The sequence below is a fragment of the Lissotriton helveticus genome, chromosome 2_1 (assembly GCF_964261635.1).
Source record: "Lissotriton helveticus chromosome 2_1, aLisHel1.1, whole genome shotgun sequence".
Taxonomy (NCBI): Eukaryota; Metazoa; Chordata; class Amphibia; order Caudata; family Salamandridae; genus Lissotriton; species Lissotriton helveticus.
Genome location: NC_136059.1, coordinates 1,943,285,644 through 1,943,298,156, shown reverse-complemented (window position 1 = coordinate 1,943,298,156; position 12,513 = coordinate 1,943,285,644). Strand labels below are relative to the sequence as shown.

General features: G+C 43.3%; 1 protein-coding gene across 1 annotated transcript in view; it reads left to right on the top strand.

Annotated features, from left to right (window-relative positions):
* Positions 1-10,226: 10,226 nt before the first annotated feature.
* The window catches only part of LOC144818959 (uncharacterized), a 552,374-nt gene continuing 550,087 nt past the window's right edge, over positions 10,227-12,513 (top strand). The window contains exon 1 of the mRNA XM_078676876.1: positions 10,227-10,378. Within this exon, the coding sequence (XP_078533002.1) occupies positions 10,339-10,378 (40 nt within the window). The 5' untranslated portion in view covers positions 10,227-10,338. The remainder of the gene's footprint in view (positions 10,379-12,513) is intronic.

Genomic DNA, 12,513 nt, shown 5'->3' with positions numbered 1-12,513 from the left:
AGGTCATCACCCCCGGAGATTTTCTAGAAAACCTGTACAGTAGTAACAACACAGATCTGACCACCCGCCTAGATGGTAACTCAGTCCCAATGGACATTTTGGCTGCTTTTAATCGTATTACAGTACAGGTAGCAGCAAACCTGACTAGGAAAAGCAAAATAAGGCCTAAGAAACTAAAAAGCTGGTTTAACCAAGCTTGTAGCGACACCCACGTGGCGCTTTTGGAGGTGCTTAAAGAGCCTAGCAAGAATTCACAGAAGGTTGCGGAGGCAAGAAGGGCCTATAAAAAGGCCATTAAGGGGAGAAAACTGGAGTTAAAAGATATGGCTTGGGAGGAACTTACCAATGTGAGTGTACTGAAAAGTAGCACTCAATTTTGGAAGGTGATCAACAGCCCCCTATTTAATGAAACAGAAAACATAAATCAGGATTGCCTCATTCCACCAGATAAGTGGGTTAAACACTACAGTGGCCTCTACGCTGAAATAATTAATTCATCTCCGACGACCCAAGGCGATCTCACCCAGCCAGGGAGAATAAAATTCACAGAAATGGAAGTGCTGAAGGCCATTGAGTCCACAGCACATGGGAAAGCACCCGGTCCGGATGGGGTGCCGGCAGACCTCTATCGGGCAGACTCTCATCTATGGACAAAGGTTTTAACTTCTGTTTTTAACGCAGTTACTACATCGGGTTCCCCAGTGTCTTGGGGAAAAGCAGTCATTGTCCAAATATTTAGAAAGGGCTCAAGAGAGGATCCGGCGTGTTACCGCCCGATCTCTCTTTTGGACTCAGCTGCCAAAATAATGGGGAAAGTAGTCCTGGAGCGGATGACAAATTGGTTGGACGCGAATGCAGTAATTTCCGACCTGCAGTACGGATTCCGAAAAGGAAGAGGTACTGCCGGGCAATGCCTTAACTTACACCTTCTTATTGGAAAGTACACGGTCGCAAAGCAGGGGGAAATACATATAGCGTTTATGGATTTGTCCACTGCTTTCGACCTGGTAAACCGCCAGAAACTTTGGATTGCCCTGTCGGACACAGGATTAGACCCTGTATTGATATCCTTCCTAGCCGATATGCACAAAGATACTAGAGCGGCAGTTCGCTATAATGAGGACGGGAGCTTGACAGATGCTTGGCCAGTAAAGAGAGGGGTAAGGCAAGGGTGTATACTTGCTCCCTTGCTGTTTACACTCTATATAAACAAGCTGGGTGAAGCCCTAATTTCATCATGTAAGGACATCCTCAGAGCTGGCCAAAAAAGATCCCGGCACTACTATTTATTTATTTATTTTATTATTTAAGCTTGTAGAGCGCGACAGCTACCTGTGAGGGTCTCCCGGCGCTAAGATACGCCGATGATGCGGTGTTAGTAGCCAGGACCGCTCGAGGCCTACAATCTTTGTTAGACTGCTTTATTAATTTTATGGACTCCTTGGATTTAAAAAACAATTTTAAAAAATCGCACGCCATGTCAATAGGCAGTAGATGGGCAAAAAGGGCCTCGTTTGTCTGCAAGGGGCAGGAGCTCAGTAAAGTACAAACTTTCCCATACCTGGGTATTGTCTTTGATGACAAAAGATCATGGGCAATGCAGCGGACGCTGAAAAAAAAAACTTACTAGCGAGGGCCACAGGTGCCCTGTTGGGCTTTGCTAAACGATTAGGTTGTAAGCCTTTACCGGCCATTATGAAAATCTACAACGCCAAATGCCTGCCCATGGCGTTGTATGGGAGTGAGGTGTGGGGCTACATCAACTCAAGCGAGATTCAAATGGCAGAAAATGTTTTCTTCAAGAAAATCCTATCGCTCCCTCAATCAGCAGCATCATTTAATGTCCATGTAGACCTGGGGGCTGGTTATATTTCTGATCAGATTGCTGTAGCTCCGATAGTAGGGTGGTTGAGAATCTGGTCCCAGCCAGTGCCGAGTTTAAATCAACTAATTATCCAGGACTGTCTGTCCCTAGACAAGGCCATGGCTATACCATGGATCCGGTACATTAAAACTCAACTGGACTTAATGGGTAGCAATGAGTTGTTTACAAACCAGACGGCTCTAAGTAAAATCATGATTAAAGCAGTAAAATCCCAGTTTATAAACAGGTTGGATGTAAAGAGGGAAGAGAAGGAATTGGCTAAACCTTCGGTTAGAAAATTTGTTATGTTAAGCGCAGGGAGAGATATCCAGCCATACCTGACATACATAAATAAGCCATTCCACCTGTTTTTACTTGTAAGGTTCAAACACGGTATCCTCCCTTGGCTGCTATCTTTTCCTAGGGGATTTGCTAAATGTGGGACGCTGGGGCCGTGTCCGTGTGATAATAAATCAGAACAAAATGTCATCCACATGATTTTCTTTTATAAATTTTATGTACTACAGCGAAAGAAATGTATTCTCCCACTATTAAGAGGCTGTAATTTTGATCAGGTTAGACCAGCCCTGGTTTATTTACAAATGTTAGGAACCGCTGTGATATGTTTTGGGGTGGCGAGCTACATTACAGAGGCAGTGAGATGCCGAAAGATAATGCTGCTACCTTAATCGCTGCCTTTGTCCCCGTACTATTTTGATAGTTTTAAATGTAAAGATTATCGTATATTATGAAAATTGGAATTTTTAGAAACTATTAACTTTTAATTTTGTGACAAACTTTTTAATGTGTTCTGACATTCACCAACTATTTTATTTTTGCATATTGCAATTTATTTAGTTGTGTAATCATGATGCAATAATGCGATTAATTATGAAAGGAATTTACTGTGTGTGCTTTGATGGTTTTAAAATTTTTAACTGAATAAAGCTAAATTTTTGATTTTTGGCATGACATGGAGGTTATCCCAAATATGTCACTTCCGGCGTTTCCCACAGCAGAGGTAATGCTCACTGATGTTACAAATTACAATGCAAACATTTTTTTTTTTTATATGCCTGGATGGGTGAACTATTTCCATACAAAGGACTCCTTCACTGCCTGAATCCTCAATGGTTAGTGCAGCACCAGATGTTGTAACAGCTGCTGGAGGGACAGCAAACTCGATGGTGTGGTCTGCGATGGGCCTCCAGGTGGTTCTTGCAATTATGCCTCCCCCTCTTCCCATCCAATGGAGGCCATGGTCCTGAAAAATTAGTGTGAAATGCCGTAAACACTCCTCAGAATATAGAATTCAATTGTTGCTCTTAAACTGGGCCTTCATTTTTCTTTCTTTTGCCAACAGATACTTGTTCTTTCTTTCGCCAACAGATACTTGTTCAGGTTGTGGACCTATATCCATACTAGTATTATAAAGAGAGAGCCCAAACCTTTGAGGCGGGTAATCTCAGTAACCACAGCACCAATCACAACACCCAATACAGATTTGGAAAGGGCAGTTGCAGCAGAAGGACATAGGCTATGCAGACGGATTAAAAAAATGATTTAAAAAATTGCAAAAAACTACATCATCCAGAAGGCCGAGGGCCAAAATAACATCAAACAGGAAATGATGTAATAATGTGACTCACTATATTGAGACTGAGAGCCTAGAGCCAAATTGATCATGAACAAGGGATATGCTACGGTAGATTTGTGCCTGCCTGCTTGAGAAACTCCATGCTGTGAGGATTAAATAAAAAAGCACATAAGTGAAAACAAACGCGAGTTCGTCCCGTTTTTCTCCCAGCTGGGGGAATTGGTTGTGGATTTAAATGCGGTGTGGTTCTGCCGTGGGGATTTACGAACCGGCGAGAGAGCGCTGCAAATTCTGGAGAAAAGGAACCGAGGGGTATCAATATATATATATATATATCAATATATAAATATATATATATATATATATATATAAAACCATGTAGCTCCTCCTCGAATCACTCGGCGTCTCAGGCACAGCCTCGCACCCCAGCAAACAAGGGAGACGGACCACAACGAATCAGCATCAGTGAGTTTATTAAATCACAGAGATCAGCTACGCGTTTCTGGCAAGTTATGCCCTTGATCACGCTGCCATATGTATATATATATATATATATTTCCATACTAATATTATAAAGAGAGAGCCCAAACTTTGAGGCGGGTAATCTCCGTAACCACAGCACCAATCACAACACCCAATACAGCGTTGGAAAGGGCAGTTGCAGCAGAAGGACATAGGCTATGCAGTCGGCCACCGTATGCATTTAAAAGGTAAAATAACCGTGCCAGCAAAGTAGTCCCTTGTGGGTGTGTCTGCGTTCTGCTGTGGGTGTTTGCTGGAGGCGTTACAAACGCTGGGGGCGTGTGGTACGTTCCACCCTTCATGCCATGTGAGTCGTAATTGCGCCGCATCAAGGGGCACGCTGTGGGCGTGTGTCCGCCCTTCATGCCATGTGAAGCGCCATTTACGCAATTGCGCTGCATCAAGGGGCACGCTGGGGGCGTGACAATTGCTGGGGGCGTGTGCTATGTTCCGCACTTCATGCCATCTGGGTCGTACATTAATCAGATCGTCTGCTGTGGCCGTGTGCTGGGGGCGTCACAAAGGCATTCACCTCGAAGCGTGGTAAGTAACCATTCGCAAGACTCCCTTGGAGGACTGCCCGTTGTCTCACACATACTGGGGGTGCCGAATGCAGTGTGTGCCTTGGCCTGTGTGCATCTGAAAGGGCCGAACACAGTGTGTGGCTTGGCCTGGGTGCGTCTAAAAAGCACTCGGGCCGAAGAGCGTCGGTGTGGGTCATAAAAAATAAGAACAGCGGGAAACAATCTTTACCGACTCACACAATTCTAATTGTTAGACTGTCGCCACTGGCCCTCAAGCGGGGACACACGCGACTTAGCGTGTCTCCGGGGACAATTACTGCAGCCTCTCATGCGCGCTGTTACTGAACTATCACCTTATGCCTTAAACAAAATTACACGCGCCTGCTAACATCAGCCAGGGCTGTAGCCGGGCTCAGGCGGCGGATCACTACACTAATTACATGCGCCTGCTAACATGAACCAGGGCTGCAACTGGGACTCAAGCGGGGGGACACATGCCTGCTAACATCAACCAGGGCTGCAGCTGGGCCTCAAGCGGGGGAACACGCAAATGACCGTATCTGAATACACACATTACACACTTTCTATTTCATACCCGGACAACGTCGGGACGGGCTGCTAGTATATATATATAAAACCTCAGTCAATATAAATCCCAGAATTTTCTTTCCCTTGCCAAAAACTCGGAAAATGTATTACTAGTCATTTCTAGACCACAGGTTCGGATATGAGACCGCACAATAGGTGCATTTTTAAAAATTTCAATTCATGTGGAAGGCACTCCCCAAAACGCATTCTGATCTCAGTCCACTCCTGAACCACCAATTTTGAAAAAATGATGTCATTGTTCTATTATAAACAGCAGCCACATGTTTAGAGAGTTTGCAGAGCTTAAATCGTCTCTCTGGACTCACACCATGCCAAAATGGCTATGGGTGGAGACTCAACAAGGGTCCACAAATTTCATAGGATTCAAACCAGATACTGACACCACAAACCATGTCTGGTTAGCCCAAAAGAGGTCCACAAGTTTCATAGTTTACTACCCCAGTACTGAGTCAACAAACTACTGCCAGAGACCAAACATGGGTCTACGAGTTTCATAGATCGTGGCCACTGTATTGAGTTCACAAACTTGGAAACATGGTTGCTCTCTCAGGATTTCAGAACACTGTATAAGTTTGTGGAACCAATGCAATGAACTTTTTTTTTAACCTCATGGGGTGCCCTTTGGTGGTTGCCTTCGCCTATGCCTTAGCATCAGGGTGTGCCCACCCTGCCTCCTTATACGTTTTTTACATGTATTTTCCATGATGGAGAGACCATTATTCTCTGATGAAGGTCTCAAAAGGGAATTTTATCTTATGGCAGCCAATCAGAAAACTCCACATCAGGAAACATTCTCTCGTCCAGTAGGGAGTTTTACTATTTAGATTTGGGTCAGTGAACTGTCCTCGACCCGGGAACTAATGATCCAGATCGCTCTATAGTGTAACCCTTTCAAGCCCGCTGATACACACATTTGTGACACTTATTTCTGAACGGATTTACAGCTAACAGATGTACTTATGGGTCAGCTTGGTTTACTTATAACGTAAGCACAGTTTGTCTAATCTGACTGAATTGTACTCACCATCACGGCGAAACTGGCTAAGATTTAGCATGCCAAGTGTCATACAGAAGTGTGAATTGAAAAAAAACATAAGTGGCCGGGGTTTAAAAAAAGATGCCTAATTTAGCTACTGTAGAAAATGTTGGTCTCATCTACAGTAAAAAATGCTGACAGATTTACATCACACTTGGTATGCAAGCTGGAAACTCAGGACTTCTCTCAATCACATTTGAATTTTTCATAAAATTTGATTTGGTGATGAAGGGCTGAGATATTATTTTTTTTGTTATCATGGAATTCACTAGTTTGCCAAACTCGTACGTTTTGTTCTGAGGAAAAAAAATTACAGAGGAAAGGGAAATTAAGATGAACAGTTCTAGGCTGCCTAATGGGGCTGAATAGGTACCCAGAGGAATGGAAAGCATTTTTAAGAAAGGAGAAGAAAGGATTCAGAGGATGGCAAACTGGCGAATTCCAAACTATCAAGGGCCATTTTCGTGAGCTGTATTGTTTCAGTGATTATGATTTTCCCCATACACAGTAAATGGCTACACATATAAGGAGCCATTGTAAGCAAAAATGAAGGACAGAAAGAGTGGGGTGGATGAAGAAAGGCAAAGATCAGTCAATGTGGTACAACAAAAACACAGCACAAACTCACAAGTAAATACCAATTTGAGAGCTTGGAATGGAGAGTTTCATGGATCTAAAAACAAGCATCAAGACTGTAGTTGGGTGCAGGTCGTCTTTAGCTGCACTTTGGCATTTGAGGGGATTTCATTGTATTTGCATCTCTGTGATTAGCATGATACTAATAATTGCTTGGTTATCTTTCAGTTTGGGCAGGGCCATGTCATTAAATAAAATGCCAAATGCATTATGCTTATATTCTTCCAATGTAATGTGAAGGGTAAGAAGAAGCATTTTACAGAGGTGACACCTCAGGCAGGTGTAAGTGTATTGGCACACATCGTCATTGCCTGTGCGATCTTTGTAGACTAATGTTGTAAAAGAAGGTGTGCCAATGAGCATCCTGATTAGTTCTATGTTCATAAAAGAAGTAGTGTATTTTCCATTGATTTTGACATGCTCAGTTGTGCTGATGTAGTTGCAAGCACTCTGACCTGGCGCTTCACTCCAAGTCCTTGATGTTACTTTCCTACAAATGTAAATGTAAATGTACCGGTATTTATAGAGCACACAGCTACTTCCCTGAGATAGTGTCCCGGCGCTGTCCGTATACCGCTCAGGAACCCTTCCTGGTTTTCCCTGTGAGTGTCCACTCCTGGGCACCCCAACACTTTTGGGGCCGTTGTGGAGATTAAGCAAGTTATTGCCCAGAGTTGCAGAGTGGGACCCATGATTAGAATAGGCACCGAGGCGAGAATTATCAGGTCCGAGGAAATTGAGCCCAAGACCCGCCAAGGCAGGTATTGAACCCTGGTCCCGGGCCAGACCTCTGCATCAGGGTCTGCTGCTCTAACCATTTGAGCCACACTTCTCCACACTACAGAGCACTAATGGAATCCAACTCCATTAATGAGCCTCTTCCTGCAGCAACACTCTGGAGACTGCCCCTGGCCATGCCTCACGCGTGTGATAAGGAGGCCATCACATTATTCCAAGTATTCTAGAAACGTTTCTTACAAGCTTACAGTTTTCCTTTATGGGGAATACAATATTGAGCATCTAGATTTTTGGGGAATGTAAAATACTGTATCAAGGCTGATGCATAGCCAGACTCTCCTGCTGTAAAGATTTAGAAGTTCCTGAATATGAATTGTTGAAATGGAAATGTTGTCAGTATGTGAAAATGTCTGGAGTGTAGTATGTAATCACTTTAGCTGGGGAGTAGCAAACTTCATGCATCTGCCAAACTGTGTTCCCACACCAGATGCAGCAAGAAGGCCTTGCCAGAATGAGTACATTGCTAGATACCTTAAAAAAATCAATTTTCAATCCAGCCTCCCCATTTTATATGTTTAGAATCCAGAAGTGGGAAATCAAGGTGCCACTAATGTGTGGGGTAAAATGGAAGAGTGTTGGTTTAGAAGTGGGACAATAAGGTGGGAGAATCCATATATTGTGCACCTTGAGTGAAGGTCTATTTTTGGTGTTACTAGTCCTACAAACCTTCATGGCCTGCTTAGCCTTTGGGACAGTCTTGTTTCTTGGTCATGATGACCAGTTGCCGTCTCTTTCATCATAAGTTTTAGATAGCAACCCATTGTAGCTAATGATTTGGTTGAAAGGCGAGGCTATCAGTCAGTGCCAGACCAGTGGCTATTTAGGACTTTGTTAGCCAAGACCTTTTGAGTTTATGAAAACTATGTATAGCATAGTCGATATTAGCGTTTTTAAGCCACATTTTATCCATAATTCTATGATTGTATCATTCATAATTTTCTTCACCACACTCCAGTATGTATCAAGGGGCAATGTTAGCCCAGTTCAGTCATTGACTGTCTTCACTATGAGCTACGGCATGCTGCCTGTTCACAAGGAACACATCAACACACACAGATGTACCATGGTAACATCTGCTTTTTTGAGACAAGAAAAACACTTTTGCCGATAGCCATTTTTTTCAGATGCAATGAGGGCCAGGCAGCTTCCCAAACAATAAAGTTTTGCAAAAACAATAATAAAACAAAACAAGCATTGCCAAAAGGCTAACGAGCAGCACCAGACCTATTGGTTCTGCCAATGTTTGTTTTGTGATTGTGGGGAGTCTGAGGTTAGTACTTTCTAGCATTCCTCCACTAAATATTTTGTGGTGGTTGAACTACATTCGATCACATTAAGCATCGCTGCCATCGTGCTTTTTTGGATTTGGAGGCATTATTCAGCAGTCTGCTCTCAAAAGGACATTTTGTATTGCTTAGGGGACACAGAGTAGAGATTTAAAGAGCTTGATTGTCACTCTACCTAGTTGGTGGCATTAGTGGTGCAGGCCTCCTCCTTCGGCCTAGTAAAGTAGAGTACTTTCTATTTTGGATCTATCAATCTCGGTGTTATTTATCAGTCATCTACTGCTACATAGTTTGGCAAATGTGGCTACGCCTGGAGGCTCGCCTTGCTGCGCTTTGGATACCGATGTTCCAAGTGAACAGTGCTGCTCGCATCACTCCAAGATAGGTGAAAACACTTCACGTTTTTCAATGACCTTTCCCACCAGGGTGAACTTCCTTCTCTTTGATTTGGCTGATAGGTGTCTCCAATCCATCATTTTTGTTGTTCTTATATTAATTTTGATGTTGTCTTTATTTTAAAATGTCTCTGTCACTTTGGCTTGCTTTTATATGGTATTTGTTGTTCTTGACAAGAAGGATTGAGTCATCTGTGCATAGGAGTAGTGGAGCTTTTCTAATGCCTATCATTGGGGCGTTGGCTGCAATGAGTTTATCTCCCATCCTGTTGATATAAAGTACAAAGGTAAGGGGCACCAACATCTAGTCTAGTTTCACCCTGCATATTGTTGTGAATTGTTCAGTAAGACTTCTGTTGGTGCCTCACTGTCTCGAGGACTTGCCAGGACCAGATTAATTGATAACTACCATCAAGCTCTGTAAAATCACAAACAAACAGTTTGACGTGTTTCAGCACTATCATCTAAGAGAAGGTATTGTAAAGAGATGTTAGATAACTTTTTTGTTGCATTTTTCTTTGTAATATAAAATGTAATACCTCATAGTATAACTAGACAGTACATTACAATTACAAAGCGAATTTGTTGTTTTGAAATTGTTGTGCCTCACAGGGAAAGGGTGTGTTATTTTATCTTTTTTTTTTTTTGCTCGACTAGCCTGGAGGAAGAATGTCAGTAAAAGTCTGATGCTAAGGGTGTGTTTTAATGGTAACACTTAAGCAGGCCCTGGTATCAGAAAAAAAAATCTGAAAAGTTTTTCGAATTTCAATGCACTTTATAAAAAGCGCACCATAAACATCTTTTATTAAATATGTTTTTTAAACAAGACGTTGGTGGTTGGCAATATCCTGTAGCTGCTATCCTGTTGGCAAGGATTTTGAAACGTTACTTTTTATGCCTGTGGTTTCTTTGTGATTGGGTGAAAAGACTGTCAGGAAGTGAGACGCTTGAGATAGCGGTTAAATGTTGCTGCAGAACTGAGCCGCTCTTCAGCCACCACTGCAAGCTAGGTGAAGCAGGCTGCTCTTTTACATATTGTGTCGGAAGTGAAAACTTGGGCAAGATCTAACGATGGATCAAAAATCGGTGTACGCTTTACTGTTCTTTTACGGTAAGTAAGACCTCTTCAGGATTTTCATAGGCATGTGGAATGTTGAGTTCAATCATTAAACAGAGCCATTTTTTAGGGATTGCAAAATGTGTATTATGTCTTAAACATTATAACATGAAAAGGTCCACTGGGCGTATTTGTGAGTGGAATGTAGATGGCCACATCCTAAAAAAAAAAAAAAAAACAGGGCTCGATTCTCAAACTGATTGCGCCTCTAAATTGGTGGAGGTGCAAACGCGCAGCTAGCGTTGGTGCAGCAGGTGCAGTGGTACCGGGGCACAGAAGACCTGAGGGGCCTATTGAATTAACCCTGATAATTGCAGTATTTTGCTACCCCAACAGCAGTCAAAGGACCCATTTTCCTTTCTGTACCAGTGCCCATGGCAGCTTTGCTACGCTACTGTCGAGGTGTGGTGAGAGTGAAGGATTTAGGGAAAATGTCTTCTCATGTGAAGAACCAAAATAGTTTAAAAGTGCAAAGTCGCTTCTAAGTTTCCTTTGTGCATAGTGATATGTAATCTGCAGCAATTAAGTGTGTGGAAACGTTTATATATGCAGGCACCTCTCAGAGTATGTGAAAGTCGCAGGCACTTAAATTGTAAATAGATATTTTCACGTGTAAAATTACACCATAGTGGAGCAGCTCTCCTCCAGAGAGCACCAAAGCGTGTTTCAAAGAAAGGATTAATTAGAAAGTGGGTCAGTCAAGACCTCGAGAGTTAGTGGGTATTCACTCATTTTTGTAAGACACATTTCCACCTTGGATATGGCCGGGTATTTAGGTCTGTCCGAGGCAAAAACTGACCAGCGCAGGGATGGGGAACAAACACTAGTCCAGCTGGAAATCTATTTGTGAGGGTCGAGGGGGCTCGGAGTAAGGCAAGGCCTTCCAGCTCACGTGGCGCCACTGTGTGTCACACGATATCCGGTCACCTGGAGAGGAGCCGATATCACACAGTGGCAGGGAAAACGAGCTGGAAAGCACTGCATGAGTGGCTTTCCACTCCAGCTCATCTTTTGACACTTTGAACAGCGGATCTACATTAAGCGGTGTGAAATCACCACAGGACATCAGCACTTCCCTCACAAAGCTTTTAACACCTTCGCTGCAGTGTTAATTTTGCCGTGGTGCGAGGGGGAGGGGGTGGGCGCGTGGGCGCGTGGGCGCGTTGCCGTGGTGCTCATGACGGCTCCCAGCCGTCATGAGTCACAGTAGGCGTGTGCTCATGACGGCCGGGAGCCGTCCGAACTCTGTCCACTGGGCGGAGCCGCAACGTTACCGTGACTCATGACAGCAGGGAGCTGTAATGAGCATGGAACGAGTTAAAAAAATTATTTTGTGGAAGGGGGGTTTAGTGGGCGGACGGAGCAAAAGTGCCTCTTAGGTACTGCCACGAAGCCCCACCCTATCCAAGGCCCCCCTCCCCTTCAATACACAGTGACAGTTTCAAGCCAATTCTGGCTCATGCAGCCTAAAGTTAATTTTTACAAACTTAATTTTCTGCTTAGATGATCACCCACCCTACCCAAAGTACCCCCGCCCCCTTTCTCATGCATGCCATTTTTTGTAGTTTGCCGGTCTGGGGACAGGATGGACGTTAACCAAGTAGCATTAGTTACCCATTGTTCTAAGTGCCCCTCGGACCAGTAGGAACAGTTTTAAGCTGCTGCACTTACATTGTTTCCAAATAATGTATGCAGGCATGCACACCATTGGGGTTCGCAGCGTTGCTAGCCTCTGCCCCTAAGTAATGTGCTTTAAACACCACAGATTAGTTTTCAAACCAAGTATAGTTGGCAAGCAGGAAATCTATCACTTCATCCTGTGGTATCAATGCCAAACCTGTTTTCAGAGGTCCTGCATACTAAAAAGCTATTCTCCCAGTTTATTTTATTCTAGATAATAGTCTTTGCACTGTAATTTTCAACCCTGCGCTTTGCTCACCCCTTGGATGTTTTTTGTGCTCTACATGCGTGAATACTAGAACTCTGTTGAAATAGTTCACATGAACCAAAAGATTTTCTTTTCCCTAAAACTATTTTTATTTAATTTTCATTAGCCAGAAAATGCTACCAACAATCGTGAGATGCACTTTGAGAGCATAGTGGTCATACATATTTTCTCAAAGTCACAT